The sequence below is a fragment of the Eschrichtius robustus genome, chromosome 3 (assembly GCF_028021215.1).
Source record: "Eschrichtius robustus isolate mEscRob2 chromosome 3, mEscRob2.pri, whole genome shotgun sequence".
Taxonomy (NCBI): domain Eukaryota; kingdom Metazoa; phylum Chordata; class Mammalia; order Artiodactyla; family Eschrichtiidae; genus Eschrichtius; species Eschrichtius robustus.
Window position 1 is genome coordinate 149,026,780 of NC_090826.1, and position 22,839 is coordinate 149,049,618.

General features: G+C 37.2%; 1 protein-coding gene across 2 annotated transcripts in view; it reads right to left on the bottom strand.

Moving 5' to 3' along the window:
- Positions 1–443: 443 nt before the first annotated feature.
- Positions 444–22,839, bottom strand: part of DTL (denticleless E3 ubiquitin protein ligase homolog) — a 38,993-nt gene continuing 16,597 nt past the window's right edge. Inside the window, exons 9-16 of one of the 2 annotated variants that reach the window (XM_068538424.1) lie at positions 21,688–21,791; positions 21,268–21,372; positions 18,488–18,600; positions 13,012–13,101; positions 10,475–10,610; positions 4,225–5,057; positions 2,271–2,381; positions 444–2,169 (exon numbers count right to left, since the gene is read on the bottom strand). In XM_068538424.1, coding sequence (XP_068394525.1) covers positions 2,283–2,381; positions 4,225–5,057; positions 10,475–10,610; positions 13,012–13,101; positions 18,488–18,600; positions 21,268–21,372; positions 21,688–21,791 — 1,480 coding nt within the window. In that variant the 3' untranslated portion in view covers positions 444–2,169; positions 2,271–2,282. Of the gene's footprint in view, positions 2,195–2,270; positions 2,382–4,224; positions 5,058–10,474; positions 10,611–13,011; positions 13,102–18,487; positions 18,601–21,267; positions 21,373–21,687; positions 21,792–22,839 lie in introns of both variants that reach the window. The other variant, XM_068538425.1, reaches the window with a different exon arrangement.

The following is a 22,839-nucleotide window of genomic DNA, read 5'->3' on the forward strand; positions in this document are numbered from 1 at the left end:
GACTAATTAGTCAACCCTTGCAAAAGTAAATTAAGGGCCTGTGTTGAAACAGCCAAAAGGAAACTTTAATACAGCTTTGTAGCAATAGTGCTTGGAGTGTATTCAAATAGAAAAGCTTGGGCTGGAAATACTTGTTTCGAAAAAGAATTACACCACTCCACCCTCCTTTATCAGGTAATCCAAGCCACCTTAAACACTCAAGGTCTGATCAAGCAAGACGTATTTTATGAAAACCTCTTTCATCCTGAACTAGATCATGTCCTTGGGAATAAACAAATTTTATTCAATGAGCAAGTAGAAGGGATTCTTGATTACTGCTATAGTTCTTTTGTGTAGACAGACTGCTTCTAGGTTAATGCAAAAGCTCAGAAAAGAACATCAGATAAGGTAAAAGGCTTTATTATTCAGGAGCAGCTCAAAGTCTGACACTGACACAAGCAGGGATAATTATTATCTCATTACATTTGACCTTTGGCACCCACTTGAAGTACTAGTTTTCCAAGTGGGAATGTTACACTCAGTAGACTCTCAGCACAGTTTCTGACAGCCACATTTATCCCCAATTTCACTCAGCAGAAACTGTCAGATGAGCAGGGATACAAAGAAGAAAACCACCTACTTTAGTTCTCTTTTTCATGGATCCTTTTCCCCACTGGCTTTCAAATCAAGAAAGATAGACTGCATTATTTTCAGGTATTGGTCATAAATAACACCTTCCCACAAACACACAAAAATCAAACGTCAAATATAAGTAGAGTTCTTAAATATTCAGTTAATGCTACGGCATACTTTGTTTCGAAAATAGCATTTCTGTGGCTTTCCTTTATTTACCTTTCTCCTTGGATAAAACCAGGAGAACCCATGCTTAACTGACCCATGCGGTTCTTGTTGTTACACCTTCATTTATAAGAATCAAAGGAATTAAAGAGTTATCATTAAGAATAGATTTTAAAATGATGACATAAGTATGAATAAAGTCTACACAGTCCTCAGGGATGTGGATAAAATGAATCAAGTTTCATGATCGGAAGGGGACTCCCTTCCAAGGACACAGTACATAGAAAGTACACGGAGCTTGTTTCTATGAGGTTACAAAGGGCTAAAATATAAAACAATGGTTCATTTCAAGCTGATTGATACGTAACTTTAGGGTAAGGGATACTCAAGACATTTTGCACATTATTAACTGAGAGTCAGTCTATACACTCTCTATATTAAATACCTAGAGAAAATTCCATGATGTTTGGCTCAGGGCTCTACTAGAAGATCACTGCTTTTTCGTATATAAAGAGAATCCAAAAAATCAAGTTAAAGTCAAGATTTACTCTTTAGGTTCTGGATTTTCAGTTAAGAACTACCTACTTTTATAAAAATACCAATAAAAAATCATTACTTTTTCTTAAAATCTGATGACTTCTTTTTAAAAAAAGTAGCAGCCCCTAGAGAACTGAAGACTGAATTCAAACTGCAGCTTCAGTGACTACTGATCATTCTATAAACATCTTCCTCCAGTAAATGGCAAAAACTATAACCTCTTCTAGAACGTGATGTTGGGCTGGAAACATAGTAGATTGTTTGGTAAAAATATGAGAACCTTAGATCTCATATGGGAGATGTATATGGGCGGAAAAAAGACAAACATTTCTAGTGTTCTCCAAGTTTCTCCAACGAGCTGATATTTATCACTGCTTTTAAAATAAAGATGATTTTAACTTGAGATTGTATTTTAACACTGAATCAATATAAATTTGCTTGTCTAAACATCACATTTTACCACATACTTAAAAATACCCACAAAAATGTAGTGAAAAGATTATATATATTTTATATGAAACTGTATTTGTTGTAAGCAGCAGAGACCCAGGGTCCTCTTCAGCAGCTGACCTTCACAGACAGGCCTCCTGCTGTGGCCCACAGATACTTTCCACTGTGCCCAGAAAGTTTCAGAGTAACAAGAGACAACACTTGTTTTTTTGCCTCTATGACATGGGATGTCATTATTGTACAGAAGATGCATAATTTAAAAAGTAAAGACTACTCATTCAAAATGTTACACAGTGACAAACTTACTTTATGAAATTTAAACACAGCATTCTTTCCGAGGAAGCTGCAGGTACACCATGGCAGTAGAACCAGGCTAGGTAAATTTCGGAGTTGAAAGGATTTTCTCTAAAAAGGAAAAAACGGTAGCTTTCTTAAAACCAGAGTTACAGAGTCACTCTGTTGAATTTTTTATCTTGTTTTAATGGGTCAAAGTTCAGTTAACTCACTCAGATGAGAATCTATAATTCTGTTGACTGTTCTGGACTACAGTAGTCATCTTGGGACTTTCTATGGAAATATGTACAGATTTTCCGCATGGAGCTGGGAGTAATGGTAACCTAGAAGAAGAAAGTTTAGATTTTAAAGATTGTCTAAGATAAAGTTCAGCTGTTACCTCAGCAAGTTATCACTAAGGGTATTTTAAGATAGGATGCCTAGAAATTTGCTTATTTAGTCAGATAGATTTCAGTCTCAAATACTTTGATGGCAATGTCTCTTTTGGTTGATTTGTACTAAATACAGAAAAATTTAAGGCAGCATGCAAGGAAGGAAGAAACAGATTTTTCATGTGAACAGAAAATATTTACCAGTTAAGCCTCATAATAGGAACCAAAGAGGTTACAATGACCATCCTCTTTGAAATATGTGAGTAAATCACCCTCCCAAATTTACAAACGAGATAAGTATTCAAATGGCAGATACTACTCCTTTCTGAAGTCTACATTATCAACATGTACATAAAGAAAAAAATTATTTTAAAGAAACTTAAGCTTCAAAGATTGAAATTATAAAGCCAGAAATATCTTGGACCAGCGCACTACTTTTTTAAAGCCTTTAAGGTGTACACATTCATGAAAACAATTTTTTATTCAAATTGCTTTTCTGCTAAAACATAGCTCGGACCAGCTCCCTGAAATAAAATTCCTCTAATAATAGGAATTTTAGCTAGGGGCAAAGATCACCTACAGTGATAATTTTGAGAGAAGAAAGGAAAGACTACTTATAGCTTTTTTTTTTTAATATTCTGTAGCAGGTCTTGGAGTTTGTGTTTGAAGTAATCTTTAAAATATTTCTAGTTTATCTTTCCTAAAATTATGGAATAGGCTTCATGACAGTAGGAGGGGGATATGAGCACTTATTAAACTAGAACTGGCCTAAGGTCATCTAGCCTCTGCCCTTTAAATGGGCAGATGTTACTGATCATGACTCCTAAATTGGGTTTCAATCATTCTTCCACCTTCTCCCTAACACAGAGAAAGAGCTACTATGAACTACAGGAGAAACTTCCTTAACCCACCTCCATCCTTAACTTGCACACTGAGTAGCAGAAGCTTTCTATTCCCTTTGACTGGTGTCCATAGCTCACCCAATGCTCACAGCTACTTCTGCCTCCACCATAATGAGTCACTTGCTTTTCAAGGTTCACAAAGCTATTTCTGCCAGCAATATCTGTTTTTGAAATTATCTAAGTTAAATAAAAAGATAAGTTAAACTGAATGTTTAAAAAAAAGGCAGATACAGGTGAGTTGTCAAAAATACCGGTGTGAGCAAGATGATCGTAAAAGATTGGGGAGAAATCATAAAAATCTAGAAGGATTCTTCACTTAAATTGCTTTGTAAGTATCTTAATTTTGCTTTATTTTAAATAATTATAAGCTGTAATTACATATTGAAAATCTATTTATGGATGTTGGCAAATTGTCCATGAATTACAGCTTTATCTATAAAAAGGGGAGAGAATCTATAAAAAGAGGCTGCAGGGGCTGGGGGGTAGGGGAGGGAATAATGTCAAACAAAGGAGAGGGAAGATATTTTTGAATTGATATCCTGGAGGATGAAGAAGGCTTTGATGAATCAGGCAATGGGGCTGAGGGGTATGGACCCTGACAGATGGGATTTTAATGGAAGTAAATAGGGTTGCCAGATAAAATACAGGACACACCCAGCTACATTTGAATTTCAAGCAACAAATAACTTTTAGTATGAAAAACTTTTAGTATAAATATGTCCCATGAATATCTGTCCTGCATTTGTATGTGCTAAATCTGGCAGTCCTAGGAATAAATAGATTTACTTTAAAAAAAAAAAAAAAAAAAAAAAAAAGCATTCTGACTTCTGAGAAGAGATCTGTGCCTGCTCTGGGCAAGTTGGGAAATGCATCTTCTACCACTGCCAACTTACCGGGCCTGGAGAAGTCTTTCCACCCTGTCTCCTAGGGTTGGGGGTCTGGGACGATGGATTTCGTGGAGACGAATTCTCAGCCTTCCGTTTGGCTGCCATGGCCAATAACCAGTTTTTATTCTCTGGGGAGCTATTCTCTTTGCCTACCACTTCAGAGCCTTCTGCACAAGATCCCAAAGGAAGAGGTAGCGTTCCACAGCCTTCTGAAGCATAAGGACTGGCAGGAGAAGGAGGCTCTGTGACACTCATACTAGTCCCTTCAATCTTGCTTGGTTTGGTAGGACCTAGAGAGTCCTTACCAAGGTCTTCCTGGTTACCAGCAAGGCAGCACAGATCCAAATGAAGCTTTTCAACTGGGTCATCAAGCTCAGTCACACAGTTGCAACTCTTTACACACTTTTGTTTCACATTCTCCAGACAACTTGAGTCTAGCCTCCTCTTTACTCTATTTCTAGACTCAGAGCAAGCCACTGCTTGGGATGATTTCAGGCTCACAGGTATAAGGGCTTTTCTTGGAGACATGATCTTGGTCTCAGAAGCAGGTGGAGTCATGGGTGGTGATAAGGAAGGTGTTCGGGTCATCCAGTTTCTAATGGACATCTTGAAAGATGAGGGTGGCTTGGGAGAGACAGAAGACACAGAGCCTCTTCTGCTGATGGGAGATCGGGTCTTGGCAGGAGGGGTTTTAAGAGAGAATGTGGCAGTATTTGAAGGAAGAGGGAGGTCTCCAGCACAGCTTGGAGCACAGGCTGCTGATGATGGGGAGGAAATGGATGGACTGCTCTTTACTCTGGGGGCTTTGGCAGGAGTACTCTGGCTACTTGTCACTGTTACTGAAAAAGAAAAGAGGGTCACAAAAATCACAAGTGAAAGCCATAGAATATCCCCGAGTTCTCATGAAGGAAAATTATAGCTAACTTAATCATCCAGGGGTTGATTTCCCAGTGAGTAGATTACATAAGTCATTTGATTCTTACTGGACCCTTTTAGCATTTTCCTTCCCTTTTCCTAACTGCCAGCCCCCCAAACACCCTGCTGTAAAACACATACTTGTAAAAATCTAGAAATTACAGAAAAATTTAACAGCATCCAAGTGAACCACTTTTAGTGTTTTTTCTATACTTGTGCATGTGATATAATACATCTCTTTTTTCTATACAAAAATGGGACCATGATGTACCAAATATTTAGTAACCTGCTTCATAACATATCATGAACATTTCCCACATTAATACAGATTTATATCATTTTTAACAGCTACAAAGTATTCTAAGGTAACAGTAAGACATTAGGGTTGTTAATGATATTTTGTTTTCATAAGTAAAGTTGCCATTAGCATTCCTGTGTATACTTCTGAGCACAGGGCAGAGAGGCACCGCACACTAAGGAGCGTACAGGTCTACAGTCTGGCACAATCACTATGTGACTTGGCACAGCCTTTCACCTCCTCTGCCTCGCATTCCACATCTATTAAATGGAGATAGTTTTTAATCTCCATACGAAGTAATTCCATCAATTACTTGTTATCAGGCCTCATGTGGCTTTCCACCTTAATTGACAATTTATGATTTTCCACAAGCCAAAGAACGTCAAAGAACATTTCAGAAACTCAACGCACGCTCTCTGTAAAGCAAATCAAATAGTGGATAGAACTCTTCTCTGTGTGTCTTGTCCCTTGTTTACAGGCAATGACAAGTACTTCAGGCAAATTCTTATAAACTGGGACTTCCCTGGTGGCACAGTGGTTAAGAATCCGCCTGCCAATGCAGGGGACACGGGTTCGAGCCCTGGTCCGGGAAGATCCCACATTCTGCGGAGCAACTAAGCCCTTGCACCATAACTACTGAGCCTGCGCTCTAGAGCCTGTGAGCCACAACTACTGAGCCCGCGTGCCACAACTACTGAAGCCCTCACGCCTAGAGCCGGTGTTCCGCAATGAAGAGAGCAGCCCCCGCTCGCCGCAACTAGAGAAAGCCCGGGCGCAGCAACAAAGACCCAACACAGCCAAAAATAAATTAAAAAGAAAGTTATAAAAAAAAAGACTACAGCAAGCACTTGAGATAGAACAGGTAAGGTTTCCTTTTCTTTAAGATAATCATTTTTGTCACTTAGTAATGCTTAGACCAGAGGTTCTCAATCTGGCTGCACAGCGGACTTATGTGGAGCTTTATAATAATACAGGTACTTGGCCCTTACCCCAAGCCTACTGAACAATTTCTGGAGACAAACAAACTTTTAAAAAGTTCCACAAGTGGCTATGATGCACAGACAAGGCAGAGAACCATTCGCCCTGACGGTGCTATGAAATCTCTGGCTGAAAACAGTGAAAGAATAGTAAACAACAGAGCAGGTGCTGGCTGGGAAAAGTAGGACAAGGTAAAAGGGGCCGTGCCTTGGGATTTAAAGCCTTCTAGTTACTAGGTTAAAAGGGCCAGAAGAGAAGACAGGCAGTCCAGGACAGCAGTGAAGGGTTGGGGTGGCAATTAGAAGCTTGGGAAAGCATAGGAACATAATTTTCAAAATGGCAGTGTGATGAGCAGCAGCCAATCCATTGCTGGAAGTTGGCTTACAGGGCCGAATGGCCAGTGCACCAGCCTTTGGCCCTTGCGTCAGGTTGTTGCTCTGTAGTGCTCTTCAGAGTTAACTCTAGCATCACCCAGAGACAGAGAAATCTAGGTCTAACTCCTGGTCCAGGCTTAGTTTGAACTTCGCTTTGCTGTGCTGGGTTAAAGGAGGCGGTACTGCAAGGTGCTTCCAAGCACGAGCTTTAGAATCAGACTGCAAGGGTCTGAACTCTGATTCTACTATAACTTCACAGCTGTGTGATCTTAGGCAAGCCTAAGTTCCTTGAGCTTCAGTTTTGGTTGTTTGGGGAATTAAACGAGATAATCCAAGTAGGTCCCTAGAACAACTGTGCTAATACTCAATAATGGCTAAATGTTATTAATATGGCACAAGTTGGTCAACATATGTTAACTTTTTTCTGAATTGACTTCCAAAACTAAGAATAATTAATGACACACTAAAAACACCTAGTTAGGGACTTCCCTGGTGGTCTAGTGATTAAGATTTCGTGTTCCAGTGCAGGGGGTGCAGGTTCGATCCCTGTTCGGGGAGCTAAGATCCCACATGCCTCGTGGCCAAAAGACCAAAAAACATAAAACAGAAGTAATACTATGACAAATTCAATAAAGACTTTAAAAATGGTCCACATCAAAAAAAATCTTAAAAAAACAAAAACACCTAGTTAAAAGAAACATAATTTTCATCAAAAATGTTAAAATGTTTATAGTCATTAACACAGAAATTCCACCTCTGGGAATCTATTTTAATGGGAGATGGGGACCCTAAATTCAGAAAAATTTTTTTTCCCACAAAACATTGGAAATAAAATGCCCAACTACAATAGAATAGCTAGGTAAACTATGGACCATTTACCCAGGGGATGATTCAAAATGTTTTGCTAAAAAGATAACATGGAAAGTGCTTAGAATATCATGTTCAGTGAAAAAAATCCTCAAGAAATCCAAATATATCTGTAGTATAACTATGACTCTGTTAACAAGAAAATCTCTATGGATAAGGGAGTAAAATCTCAAAAAATAACTTGAAATGTTAACTGAAATTGTGTATGAGTGGTGGCGATGCTGATGGCTTTTTCCTCATGGAATTCATTTTTGTTTTTCAAAATTAGGGAGCAAAAAATACATATAAAGACAAGGCAGCAGAGGGACTTTCCTGGTGCCGCAGTGGTTAAGAATCTACCTGCCAAGGCAGGGGACACAGGTTCGAGCCCTGGTCCGGGAAGATCCCACATGATGCGGAGCAACTAAGCCCATGCGCCACAACTACTGAGCCTGCGCTCTAGAGCCTGCGAGCCACAACTACTGAGCCTGCGTGCCCCAACTACTGAAGCCCGCGTGCCTAGAGCCCGTGAGCCTAGAGCCCCTGCCTGATCTGCAACAAGAGAAGCCACCGCAATGAGAAGCCCGTGCACCGCAATGAAGAGTAGACCCTGCTCACCGCAACTAGAGAAAGCCCGCGTGCAGCAACGAAGACCCAAGACAGCCAAAAATAAATAAATAAATAAACTATTAAATTACTGAAAAACATTAAAAAAAAAATACCACATGACTGGTTAAAACCAACTTTCCACCTACAGTGTACCTGTACCTGTGCAGCAGACGCACAACCATGCTGACTGCTCACTTTCAATGAATGAGTGCTAGCCTTAGGTTGACTCTTATGCCCAACATCATATTTCCCTGGTCCATTTACTCTTCTATTCTCTATATGACTATTCCAGACTTTCTTTTCTCTCCTCAAATCTCTATCACCTCCACCCCTCATCCTTATTCTCAGTTGATGATTTTGATTCCTATCTAAGAAAATAGAAGCTGTCAGAACAGATGGAAACTTCCACAAGTTCTGACCATCCCATTTATCCACCTACCTTCACTGTGCCTATGTTTCTGCCTTCTAGTTACTATGCATGATCTATCCACACCCCTGACAAAGGACTACTCTTCAACATGTATATTAGATATCATCCCCTCACTCGAGGACACTGGTCCAGCAAACTTCCCTGCATCAATCTTCCCCTTCACTATAGGATCCTTTCAATCACATACAAAATGCTATATTCTCATTAAAAACAAAACTAAACCAAAACAAACTTCAACACAGCTTCCTCCTTCAGCTACCACCTCATCTCTCTTCTTTCCTTTCTAGGAAGATTCCTTGAAAGAGCCTTCTCTTCTCCCATCCTCCTGAACAACACTAATCAGGCCACCAACACGCCACCAAAAACTGCTCTCACTAAGGCTGCCCGCACTGCCAAATCTAAAGGTCAGTTTTTAACCTTCATCTTACATTGCATGCCAAAAACATCTGACCAAATTCATCCCTCTCTCCTTAGTTTACACAATACTCTCCTGGTTTTTCTCTTACTTCTCAGGTTGTACCTGCCCCTTCACCTCTCCAATTTCTAAATATTAGGATGTTCCAAGGCTCAGACCCCAGACCTATTCTCTTTTCCATCTATAGCTACCTTTTACCTATATGATGATGAATCCCAAATTTCAACTCCAGCCCTAAATTGCAGAATTAAACATCTAACCGCCTCTCTGACATCCCCATTTAGATGTCTAATAATATCAAACAACATATCCAGCTGTTCCCTCCCCCAAACCTGTTCCTCCTGCAGTGATTCCTATATAGGTTAACGGCAACTCCACCCTTCTAGCTTCTCAAGCCAAAAATTCTGAAGTTATCCTTGATAACTCTCCCTTACGTCCCACATCTGATCCCACAGCACATACTGTTGGCTCCATCATGTAAATATATACAGATTTTGAAGACTTTTTGTCCTACCATTTGCTACCTCTTTGGTCTAAGTCACCATCATTGCTTTCTGGGTTATTTCAATGAGTTTTTAAATTAGCTTGTAGCTTTTACCCTGATCCCCTTACAATTTGTTTTCAACACAGAAGTTAGAATGGTCAAGTTAAGAAAAGTCAGATCATACACTTCTCTATTCAAAACCTTCCAACAGCTTTTTGTCTGTCAGAATAAAAGCCAAAATCGTACAAGAACCTTATTTTCCACTACTATTCCCCTCTTCTCTTTTGCCCGCTTTAGCCACAGGGACTACAGCTACATTAGCCTCTTTGAGGAACACAAAATATGCCAGGCCTGCTCCTGCTTCAGGGCCTTTGCATTTGTTTTGTCTGCCTAGAACATTCTCTAAAATATCCATATGGCTTATTACTTCATTACTTCAATTTTTTTACTCAGATATCATCTTTTCATTGAGGTCTCCCTGGGTACCTAATTTAAAATTTTAACAGCATGCTTTGCTATTTTCTCATTCCTTCTTTCCTTTTTCCCTAACCACGTATTGTCATCTGACAAATTTTACTTCTTTAACTTGTTTACTGACTCTCACACTAATATGTAAGCTTCATTTACATCTTTGGGATTTTGAATCCCCAGCAACTTAGAACAGTGCCTAGAACATAGTAGATGTTCAACAAATACTTAAAAGATAAATCTACCGGTGTATTCCACTGTCTTGTGTAGATGATAAACATAGTAGTGTTCAGAAAATATGTATTAAAAAGAATGTCAATGAGACGGTACTTTCCTCTGAAAATATACCAAATAAGATCAAATCTAGCTCACCATCTGTACTACAGAACTAAACCAATCAAACGATTAAAAAACTTAGAAAAATGCATGGGATCCTTACCTAGGTCAGCTCTCGCCTCTCTCTTCTTCTGAGAGGCCCAGCCCACTATGGAGAGTTTATCTCCTCCTGATTTCTCTTCTAAGTCTCTATTCAAGCGCCAGACTTTCAGTGTATTGTCATCAGAGCAGGTAGCAATCTACAGAGAACCAGGAAGGGAGTTAATAAGTTTCAATCAAAGATTCACAACAAAGTAAAAAGCAGGTATGTCTTAAGGGCTCATGATTAGAGAATTATTCTGCCTGATGTAACAGGATATAGAAAATGTTATCTGAAAGGTCAGATACTTTCATTCCTTGCTTTCAGGAATCATTCCAGGTTTCCAACGAAGTGAATCCTTTAGTTTCTTCTTTATATACATTCTGCTGGTATGACTTTTGTGACCAGTCATTTCTTAGCTACCTAAAGCTCTACTATAAAACCAGGTTCATTTCATTTTATTCTCAAGAAGTTGGGCAAGTCATTATCTTTATCACCTTCTGTGTAACTACGAAACATGTAATTAAATTAAGATGTCATTTTTACTCTTTCTCTTAAAAGATCAGTGTATGTCACTGACATTTAATTTGTATGACTTTCCACCGACTTCCTCAAGTTCTGGCTTATTGTTAAAGTAATGGGATAATTCCCAAGATCTGATTTAGTCCATGACTCTAGTATGCTGTGGCAAGTAGAATGAAACCATTCCCTAAGATTCTTTTTCAGATAGGTAAAGAAGCAATCTGGGAAAACGACACGTTCACTAGACTGAAAAAAGTTAAAAATAACCTTTGCCCCTTTAAAAATATCTAACCATTCCTGATCTTGGTCCCAAGCCTTTTATGGCAGAGAAAGTCCAGCTTGAAGAGCTTGTGGCAAATGGCCACTGGTACCAGAGCTGTTCCCCAGCATTTGTTTATATAATTTCTCTATTTCAGTAACTAAAGAGAGAGGAAAAAAAAGAACACACGTTCTCTTAAGTCTTGGTCCCCAAGAGGCTAGCAGCTTTTTCCTTTCCTCACTAGGAGGCCAAAAGAAGACACACATATTTAACTGCTCAAAAGAAATGCCTGGAATCCCCAGTTATTCTATAGTCTATAAACAAGTTATTATTTACAGAGCAACTACTAAATCTGAGTGTCCGAAAATTTATGTTCTTTATCTCATTTAATTCTCACAATATAAAAAGCCTTATACTCAAATAACCTCATCCATAAAATGGGAATAAAGTTATTTGCCCAAGGTCACCACAATTAAGTGGCAGAGCTAGAATTTAAATCCAAGTTTTTCCAATTTCAAAGTGTAAATCTTTTTTTTTTTTTTAAAGCAGTATTTTATCTTCCTAATTCTAGGCTCGGGACAAAATTATTTTAAAGAACCTTTTAAAAAGGTGGTTGTTAAATTGGTATGAGTAAACAGCCCTGCTACTTCCTTTGAGTCTTTTCTGTGCAAAGAGATAAGGGCAATATACGATGGATGGAAAAAGATGATAATTAAATGTATAATAAAAAAAAATTCATCTCAGTAAGTTCTATGAAGATATAAAATTCCACATTAAAAGCAGATGTTTCACTGGAAATCACAGGGAATCTTAGAGGGAAAATGCCATTGGGGTGTAATTTTTGGTGATTAAAGCAATGATTTCAAAAAAAGTCTATCATGAAGCTCATCACAGAAATGGTTATATAGGGATATAGAAATAAAAGGAAATCCACAGTAGTACTGGAAAGTTAGCAGGGATGCCATGAGTAGATCAGACCATGAGAAGATTCTGGAAGATAAAAAAACAGATGGGAACAATAGGCAACAAACCTTCAAAACCTAATAGATGAAAAGGAGCTCTCCACAGAAGGGACATTTCCTGCAAACCCAAAATAACCCGAAGACCAAAGGTAGGGGACTGGAGAAGTGAGTGGAACTAGGGACACTATTATATGAAATCCCTACATATACGTGGAGTTTGTTTATGTTTCTGGGATTTCTACCTTTCAGGTTTTTTACTTGTTTTTAGTATCACTATTAAAAAAATTTTTTAAGTGAGTATATTTTCTTCTTTTCAAAGTGTCTAAAATACTTTGGAGCTACTTCTTCTCTAGTTTAGTCACAGACAGCCTAACACGTTAAGACTTCACAGAAAGCATTTTTCAGGCATGTGAGAACCCAAACTGAACTGTGAAGAACAGTCAAGGTGTTACCTTTAATACACCACATTGATAATATGTAGAAAGTTAGAAACACTAGTTTTCACCTTAGATTTTCTTTTAACCTTCGATTTTAAAATGAAATTTTATTAATGTTAAAGACTTAAATTCTATGTTTAGGAAAGGAATGACTCTAGGCAACTAAGAAATCCACTTATTCTTTAGTGCATAATACAGTTTATCTATTGTTATAAAAAACAGAATATGTGTGATTAATGATGATACAGATCCTGGATGGCCTCTAGATCTTTTAAATGTCTATTTAAACATAAAAGTCTGTATTAACTCTCAAGCTAACCTTGGGAAAACCTACAAACCTGTGATCTACTTTTTAAACCAACCACAGATTCACCTACAAACCTTTGTGAAGTCTGATGGACACCAGCACACAGATGTGACCTCTTGAGAATGACCCAGGAGCACAGTAGGAGGATGCCAGGGTATGGAGACCTATCACACCATCAAAAAGAAACAAACAAGTCAGCAGAGCAGTGGTAGTTCTGCCAGACAGAGGCTTCGAATCTCTCCATATCTGTACCTTAGAGAGCTTTAGGGTTGTTACCAGAAGCCCCTAGACATGCCTACTTATAGCTCAGAAAAAGTCCCAATGGGCAATGAAAGTATTTCTGTCATTAATCTGAGAAAACAATGAAAATAGCCAAAATAAGTAAACAATATGAGCTTAGATACCAGGACAGGTCTTATTTCAAATCAGGACAACTTAGCTATACGTATTTTGACTAAAACTCAAGACTGAAAGGGTAAGGTTCAGCAGCTAGGTAGTACACTTCAAGTGGAGCCTAGATAATTTTAGATCTTCTCTAGTCAGCTACTTCCAGGAACGCTGCACTTACTAAGTCCTGAAGGTACCTGAGACACGCTAGCAGATCTCTTGGGACAAGAGGACAGTCTTTCTTCCAAAAGAAGACTCACTGACTTTTAAGAAAGCCCAAAGTTATACTCCTTCATTTTGAAGGGGTATAAGCTATATTTTACATGGCACTTTGTATCCTTTTTGGAAAAAAAATTCCTCTAAAATTTTATTTAAGTTCATTTGCTTAAAGAAATCTTGAATTTTCAAGTTAAGTACTGCCACATCTTAATACATTTTAATGTCTAAAGAAGTGTCACATTGTGCAGTACTACACATGTGACTAAGAATATTTTCACCCTCATTGGATGCCATTAGTGATACGCGTTTGACAGCTGACTCATTCAAGAGCTGTCAATCCCTATCAGAGGCCATGGGCATTAATCAGCACAACATGGAGTACAAACTCACACAGCTATTATTAGCACGTGTGTTTGAAAAAGAGAAATTATTCTCTTTTCATTTTCCTGAGGCTCTGAATCATTGCTCATTTGTATGAAGAAAGTGGAGGCATTCTGGGAAGAACATTTGTGAGAATGACTAAGTAAGCTTAATGGACTCCTCAGATTGTAGTTAAAGAGATTCGACACACTGATTCATAAGGTTATCCAACTCAATTATTACTACTCCTCTCTTGGGTTAAATGGCACATATGTAATGATTCAAAAAGCCAAAGAAGACAAAGAGCAGAATCTAATTTGCCTTGTTGGGCTTTTTCTTGAGATCTAAAAGGACCTCACTTGCTGCCTACTGCTACAGTGCCACAGAGAACAAGAGCTCATTCCTTCACAAGGTAGCATATTTTAGAAAAGACTTTCAAGATAGTCTCTATCTCAGCAGTCACAGAAATTCTTTATGGCCCCAGCCCATAAAGTTTCTCTACCCGAGGCCCAAGGAGTACTGCAAGCAGCAAGTTAAAAGGAAGAGGAAATCCTCATGTCCTCCTGACCCTCCCTGGTAACAACACATTATTTTACTCATTGGTTTGCTTGCCTGTTGCTTCTAGCTCTTCATTTCATGATCCTTCCCCTTCCTCAGTTTCCTAGGCATTAAAATACCTAGGAAAACCTGACTGTCTATACCAAAGATTAAAATAAATGTCAAGAAAAAACAAATATCCACCAATAGAATGTATGTACATTTCTGCATTTATCTATACGATTTAAAAGAAAAAAAAACAAAGGGTAGACCTGTTAGAAAAACTTTTTACAATTTGATAATAAGGCAGGAATAATAATAGTAACAAAAGTCAGCATTTATTGAAATGATTACCATGAGCCAGGCACTTTACACAGCATTAAGAGTGAGGGGAAGGTTCCTCAAACAGTTAAACACAGAATTAATTACCATATGACCCAGCAATTCTACTCTTAGATATACACTCCCAGGAGAACTGAAGACATGTTCAAACAAAAATCTGTACATGAATGTTCATAGTAGCTTTGTTCATAAAGCCAAAAAGTGGAATAATTTAAATCCCCATCAACTGATGAATAAATAAGTAAAACAAGGTCTATACATACAGTGGACTATTCAGTCGTAAAGAGGAATGAAGTACTGATACATGCAACAACATGGATAAACCTTGAAAACATTAAGTGAAAGCAAAGCCAGGCATAAAAGATCATTTATAGGAAATGTTCAGAATAGTCAAATCCCTAGAGACAGAACATAGGTTAGTAGTTGCCAGAAGCTGAAAGTGACTCTTAAAGGGTATATGGGGTGATGAAAATGTTTGGGAATGAGACAGTGGGGATGGTTGCACAATACTGTGATTATATGAAAAAAAAAATCACTGAATTGTACACTTTAAGGTGACTACAATGGTGAATTTTACATTATACAAATTCTATCTCAACAAAAAAAAGTGGAGGGAAGGGCATGTTGTGGGCTGGAATGAGAACTAATGTCCAACAAGTTTTTATGAATGTTAGTAACAAGTGTTTTCACAGTTGAGGACTACCCTAGTATGGTAAACTATACTTGGTGACTACTTCAAAGAAGATTAAATTCTTCTAATGAAACTCAGGTGACTTTTAAATCCTTCATTTTTATTCAAATAAGTTTTTATTTATTGTCACTTCATTATTATAAAAATATTATCACAATGAGAATTTCATTTTTTAAAAACCTCCCTCTACTTTCAAACAGGAAGAGGAGACTATTAAATCCAAGAGACATTTAAACATCTATGCATTCTGGGAATGGTCAAATCACAGAAAATTGTCCTCTCTTACAAATTGTAGTTGTTATAGAATAAAGACTAACTCAAGGCATGAGAAATTCCGAAGTTAAAACTCCCAGAACTATGAAGTAACTGGCTCTAACCTACAGACTTCATAAAACATTTTGTATACTTGAACATGCAAAAAAGATCAGCACCTTTTCTCAAAAAACCTCCTTACTCTGCCCAGTTAGAAACCAAACCTAATCTTCATTTTTGCCATGAGATCATTTATACTTCCTAACGTGTCAGGCTCAATGTTTCGCCAGTCAGTGGTAGAACGACGGTACCGAATCAGTTTATTTATAACCACTTCAATACTATTCAGTGGCTCTATCAGAAATGAACCAGGGGAGGGGAGGTGGGTAGGGGTGAGGGTAGGACAAGCGGTAGGAAATTAAAAAAGAAAAATAACATAATATTAAATCTTTTTATTCTTAAGTCTTAGGCCTCAGTGTCAGAAAGTCTAATTACGTTACATCTCCCGGCCAGTGGTGAGGATTAAAAGGCCATTCTCTTCTGTCTTGAGATCTAAAACTCCCTTCTTTCACCCTGTTTTCTTGGGCCCATGGGCTTTTTTGGCATAGGAGAATCCTAACACCTGAGAGAATTCTGACCTAACAGCCTGAATACTCAGCTTGTGTGAAATTTTTTTTAAACTACACCCCTCCCACTTTTCCTTATCATGGAAAAGAGAAACTGAGCCACCTCACTAGGCACATTCAATTTTAGGAGCAGTAAGTTTGCCAGGATCTCAAATATCAGAACCTGCACACTGAGTTATGTGTGGACAGGCAGGAGAACATCATGTCTGAACCACATCATTCAGCACCGACATGTGACCCAGCCTAGAATTCAGAAAGGGTCACCCATGTGTGTGATACCCACTGATTGGATGTCTGAAAATGGGTTACTAATGAACCGCCAAGTATCTTTACTGCATGTCTTTAAAGAGAGGAAGCATCCCTCAACCCTGATTTCTTGAAACCAAGAAGGAAAAAAAAAAAAAAAAAAAAAAGCAAGCATTTGTACTAGAGCTAGGGAGGAACTTTAATTATGTATATATATAATTAAGAAGCTGATTTTAAATGATTTAAAGAAATGATCAGTGCCTAAAGTTTTCTTTTTTTGCATAATCCTTTATTATACTTTTTGGTATGTCTGAAATTTTGTTTTTAAGAAAAAACTTAAAAAGATACAGACCTTGGTAGGAATAAAATCCTCTAACTAAGTTGGGAACCAAAGTAGAGAAGGAAAATGTAGGTAAGACAGTGAGGGAAGGGGAAAGGGAAAACCAAAAGGCAATAAATACGCAGCATAAGACCAGATTATGAGACAGAAACATTAGTGCTAGTCACATAAAGTTTAAAGCTCAAGTCAGAAGAATTTTATAGACAGGAAGCTATGTAAAAACTCTTACCATAAGAGGGGGTTCTCAAGTGTATATTTTATAAGCAAATTTTTCATTTTATAAATACAACAAATGTGCTTGAAGAAAAAGAGGTAAGGTCAACACAAAAGCATCTTGGATAGAACAATATCTCCACCTTGTGACCATCTAGGTTATTGTTACTAAAGCTTTTGATAAGGTAGTGTTGCATTTTTGCAACTAGAGTTGCAAACCTAGAGGTATATAGAAAAAGCATTTTTTAGTACCTCCCTCAGGACCAGATGAAGTTAAGCTGAAGAATTATGCTTCATACCTGACAGGATCTACCCCTGTCCTGCATTAAAGATATGACTTTCTAGAGATTGGCAGTACTAAGAATGATACAATTTCCTCCTGAGAAGGAATTTGGTAATATTGAACCTATAGGTCTATGAAGTTTTAGACATTATGACTCTAAAATCCAAAATGCATGAACTCTGATCATTCAATTCACCAATATCAAGGAAGTTTATGATATTATAGGGCAATCTGGAAGATAATAATTTCTAGCCCTAGGAAAACAATGCCTAATGCTCTTATTCTTTCTCTGAACTCAGACATTTCTATAATTAATTATTACACAAGAGACATTTTCCAGTGGTCAGCAAGTGCTACTTATATTTCAATTTTCTCCACTTGACTTCAAATTGACAGCATTAAGTTTCTTAGCCTATAGTAGTCACTTTAGAACCACTGTTTATTTAAAATGTAAAAAAAGAAATTATAAATTTCTGTAACAGAAATGGGAAATCTGTAAAATAAATAAATAAATGAATAAATAATGCTATTAAAGATATACAAAACTGACAAAGCAACCACATCTATTTCAATAACCTGAAGATTGGCCACTTAGAGGAGAGTAAAGAACACAATTATTATATGAATATTTTTGAGTGAGTGTTTTTTGCAAGTGTGATTCGGGGGTAGGATTCTAGGATTCAAACACTGTGTTTTGAATGAGAGTTTGAAAACACAGGGCAGAAAGGCAGAACAGCATGTTTTTCCAGGAAGCAAGACAAAGTACTGAAGATTCTTTCCAGTCTTCTGAATTCTCAACTTCCTGATAATCTGTAAAACTGTTGGAGGATATAGATTGTCAATTTCTGAGAAGCTGATCATGAAAGTGTGATATCTTCTGTCAGAATCAGAGTGAAGTTTTGGCTATATAAGAGGCAAGAAGCAATTTTTACTAAACATCTGATACAGAAAAGTTAAAGTACGTGTTTACATTAACCTTACTTCATCTTGGACAGAAGAAATATTTGCAAGAATACTTCAGCCTCACCTTTGTGGGGAAAGTTTGGTAACTTACCTTCCAGATGTAGGCAGCTTCATCACTTGAGCCACTGACTAAAAACTGGTCATCTGGACTAATACTGGACTTAACATAAAAGGTAGAGTTCTGATGTCCATTGAAGATAGCCACTGCCAGAGGAAAAAAAATCAAATTACTTGGCTCTTGTTATTTCCAGTTTTCAAATAAATGCAGAGTATACATGTTCTAACAAGTTTTATTAGTGTACTGATTACTGAAGCAGATGGTCAAGCTAGTCACCAAATAAAAAAGAACTGGACATTGGCAGGAAAAGAATGGAAATCCTAGAAAGAGGCTTTATATTAGACCCAATCTCACAATCTAAGCCCAAATACTTGGTATGGAGCTGGATGCAGAGAAGAAAGTGATGAAAAATATTCTTAAAGGACAAGAATGGAGCCGGGGTCCAATCCTTTAGTAAAATACCTTTATTAGACCCTCTCTCCCCACCCCAGGCTAGGTTTTTTCCATTGCATTAAACATTGGTCTTTCCTCCTCTTAGACTTTAAATCTCTTAAGGATAAATTTCATAAATATCATTTTCTTTCCTCACTTAGACCTTATAATGCTTTGAACAGAGGAGATCTTCAAACGTTTGTTGTATGAATAGGTAAAAATCAATGAAAGGAGAGTTAAGATTTATGGATAGCTTATCTGAGATGTGGTAACCTTTAATCTAGCACTTTAAATAGGCTGAAGAGTAGAAGTGGCCAGTGGGGTAAGCTATATATTCATATGTAAGATACTCCAACTAGGTTAGGTTTAGACTTCTCACTATCCAATCTAGCATAATGTGCTTGACAGGTTCTTTTATCCTAAGGAGACCAAAACCTGAGGCCTCTGGCATCAGCATACTACTAGGAAATAAAAGAAAAAAATCTCAGTCATTAGAAAATTTAAGGATACATTTAGGCAGGAAAAAATATTTCACTCCAATCTTCTAATGGAGGGGAAAAAAGAATTATTAAGGGACTTAACAGCGTTCTGTAAGTACTCACAAAAATCCCTTCCTTTTGCTAGAATAACACTGGATAAAAACCTTTGTATTTATAGCCCTTTAAGAAAAAGCCTGCACATCAAATAACCCCCACATCAAATACTATTACTGTGAAAGTTAAGCAGGATATGAATCAATTCAGATACACATATTATAGAGCTACTATGATAGATAAATCCCCACAAAATAAACAGGCTCCTTTATTCTGACTACAACTCCAAAACTACAATTGTTCATCTTTCTCAACTCTTAGCTATGAATGGAAAACTATAGACCAAATTTCCCACTAAACTCGTAAGAATTCATTGCCCTCTGCTGGTCTAAGAAAGCCAACATAAAGTACGCAGTAAATGTTTCAAACCATGTGAAAAATCCTTCTAAAACCTATATTGGCTTTAATTAGTTTAGTTTAATCTTTGACAGTTCGGGCTTTTAAAATGCTTCATTAAAGTGCTTCAGAGTCATCTCTATGAACATCACTTAGTGTAATAATATGCTGTGAATTAAAAGTATAGGAGATCAAGTATTGAGTCCAGGACCCTTTCTAAAGTTTTGAAAAAGACGAGCAATTACCAGATGTGTCACAAACACACACACACACATGTCTGTCTTTCAATTTCTAAGGAACATACCTATCTATCTACTTACCTACCTATCTATATATGAGAGCCAATCAAATTATTTCAGGAGCACAGGAAAAAGGTTACTAAATTATTAGTAAAGTGGCCTTGGGCATATTTGTTTTAATGGCAGAAGGACAACTAAATTCAAAGCCCCTTTTGGTGCCACACTATAACAAAATGATACAGAAAGAGCTCTTGGACATCTGATAATATAATTAGGCTTTTATCTTTTAGGGAAAAATTGTAAAGAGTCTGTTTTATACGGCTAAATAAATCAGAAGTTGTCCAAGTTCTAATTCCATTCACGAAGACAGCAAGCAAAGTTATAAAACCTCTTCCCTTTTCCAAATACTCTTATTCTTGTTTAGACAACGTCAGACCTAACCCAGGGCATTGAAAATACCAATTGGGTAACTGCCACAGATACCAAAGCCCTAACAATGGCTAGGGGTCAGTCTTTAGAAACGTCTCTAAGAGCCCAGCTAAATTCTGTACTATTTTAAGATTTCTTTTTTATCAACACATCTTACTTTACTGGGAACCGGGTAGCTCTAGGGATTGGTTATAGAATTCAAAGTCAGTTTCTGACAGAGCTATACCTGAGAAGTAGGTTACAAACATGCAGCTTGCTTAAATAATTGATAATGTTCTTAAAATGATGAAATTCAAAATTCAAATTCATACCCTCTTGGAGTATGCTTGAAAAACTTTGATTTTTTAAAATGTCATTTATCAGCTTTAAAGTCAGATTCCACTTATAATTTTCTTGAAGAAAAATAAAAAGGTGAGGTTAGGGAAAACACCCAGAGGTCCCCTAATTTTAATGAACAGTTCCCAAATAGGACAAAACCCGGGCAGAACAGCCTTCTCTATCCCACAAAAACTGAGATAATTTTAAGTATACCCAAAGGGGTATAATTTCGGGACAGACTCACTATTAAGTTACCATATAGAGCAGGATTCTGTTCACTTGTGAAATCATCACAAGGTAAATACATCTATGAAAACATCACTGGAACTAATCAAAGACCCCGAAGTCCTTATATGTCTTCATAAATTTGGTACAGAAAAAAAAAAAAAATCAACATTAAATTCTCATTAACAAAAAACACCATATTAATTTCCAGGAAAGAGAATCTGAATGACTAAGCTCCTACCTGGAGAAGTCTTTAATCCAGTCATATTGAACATGTAGATGTTGTCATCTGTGCAGTTAGCAAATAAAGTAGAGCCAGTAGAATCCAAAATCAGACTTGAGTACCCTAGAAAAAGGAAACTTTAGTTAGCATGTGCTGATGAAGGAGAGTAGAACTGAGGTGAAAGTGATCTTTTTAGATCATTTCACAAGAAGAATCATCAGAATTCTTCTTCCCTAAAGTATATACAAGCCAAAATTATTCTTGGGAGTTTCTATCTTTTGAACTTCAAAAAGATCCTTCCATATATTAGTTTCTCAAGTCAACAGAGAATAATAGTTGCTGAAAACTAGCTTGATATTTACTTTAAAAATTTTAACAAAAACTTACATATCCAAAAAAGCCCTACAAAAAAGTCCTAATGAATACGCAAAGGCTTACCTAGTTTTCGAGTGCTGCTACCTGGGTACAGGAAAGACTTGGATGCTATGGGTTCTTGCCGATAAGCAGTATAATTCTTACGTAAATCCCATATTTTGATTACCCTAAAAACCAAGGTAAAGAAATAGTTATTTTGTAGTCCTTCTCCAACACCAATCAGTTTCAACTACGTTTGAAATGTGAAATGACTTTTAATCTAATTCCTCTGGCACATCAACCAGGTACAGTGAGGATATGTCATTGGGAAACAGATTGAACTATCTCATACTCTTGTCTCCAATGTCAGGCTAACAATTCTGGCAGAAAGGAAACAGATGTGATCTGACCCACTGATGGGTTGCCCTGAGTTTACTTCAAGGGAGCGGAAGAGGAAGATGAAGGTTGACTGCTGATAGTCATTGTTTCATTGTTTTCAGAAAAAAGCACTTCCTAAGCCTTTAACATTCTGCATGTAACCTTTGACATCATTAAGTATTAAGCTCTGTCCCTATGGTTATATCTCTATATATTAACTCCTTAAGTAATCTAGTCTAAACAAATTTTCCTGTGAAATAAAGTATTTTTTCATTTCATCTATTGGAATAATTTTCTTAATTTTCTACATCTACTTTGTAGGCAACTTGAAAACACAAGCTTGGTTATAAAAGGGAAGTATCCTTGGAAGCAAAGATTTCACAGCCATTTACAAATATAACTAATAACCTTTAGATAATTCTACATTTGTGCCTGAGAATTCAGTCCACAGAAGAGTTTAAGTGTCCAGAGGACACAATAGAAATTCTAGTTTATTAAGCCATCATATTTTTAAATTAAAACTTTTGAAGGGAGGGATGCCTTGTGAGATATAATGGGCAAAAATGGGGCAAAGAAGAGAATTTTAAAAAGAAAGAGCCCCTATACTCAGTGAACTTAAATTCCAACAAAGCAAACAACCAAGAAGTATCACAAACTTATTTGGAAGCCAAAAATTCAGAGCAATCATAGAAGGAAAGTATGTGAAAGTCTTTAGGCCTATCAATCTAGTTAGATTGCTCCCAGAAATGCCAGTTACATGTCCAGAATCAAATTCCTCCTTTTAGGATATTACTAAACCAGAGAAGATAAAATCCAAAATACAGGCATACCTCATTTTACTGTGCTTCGCTTTATTGT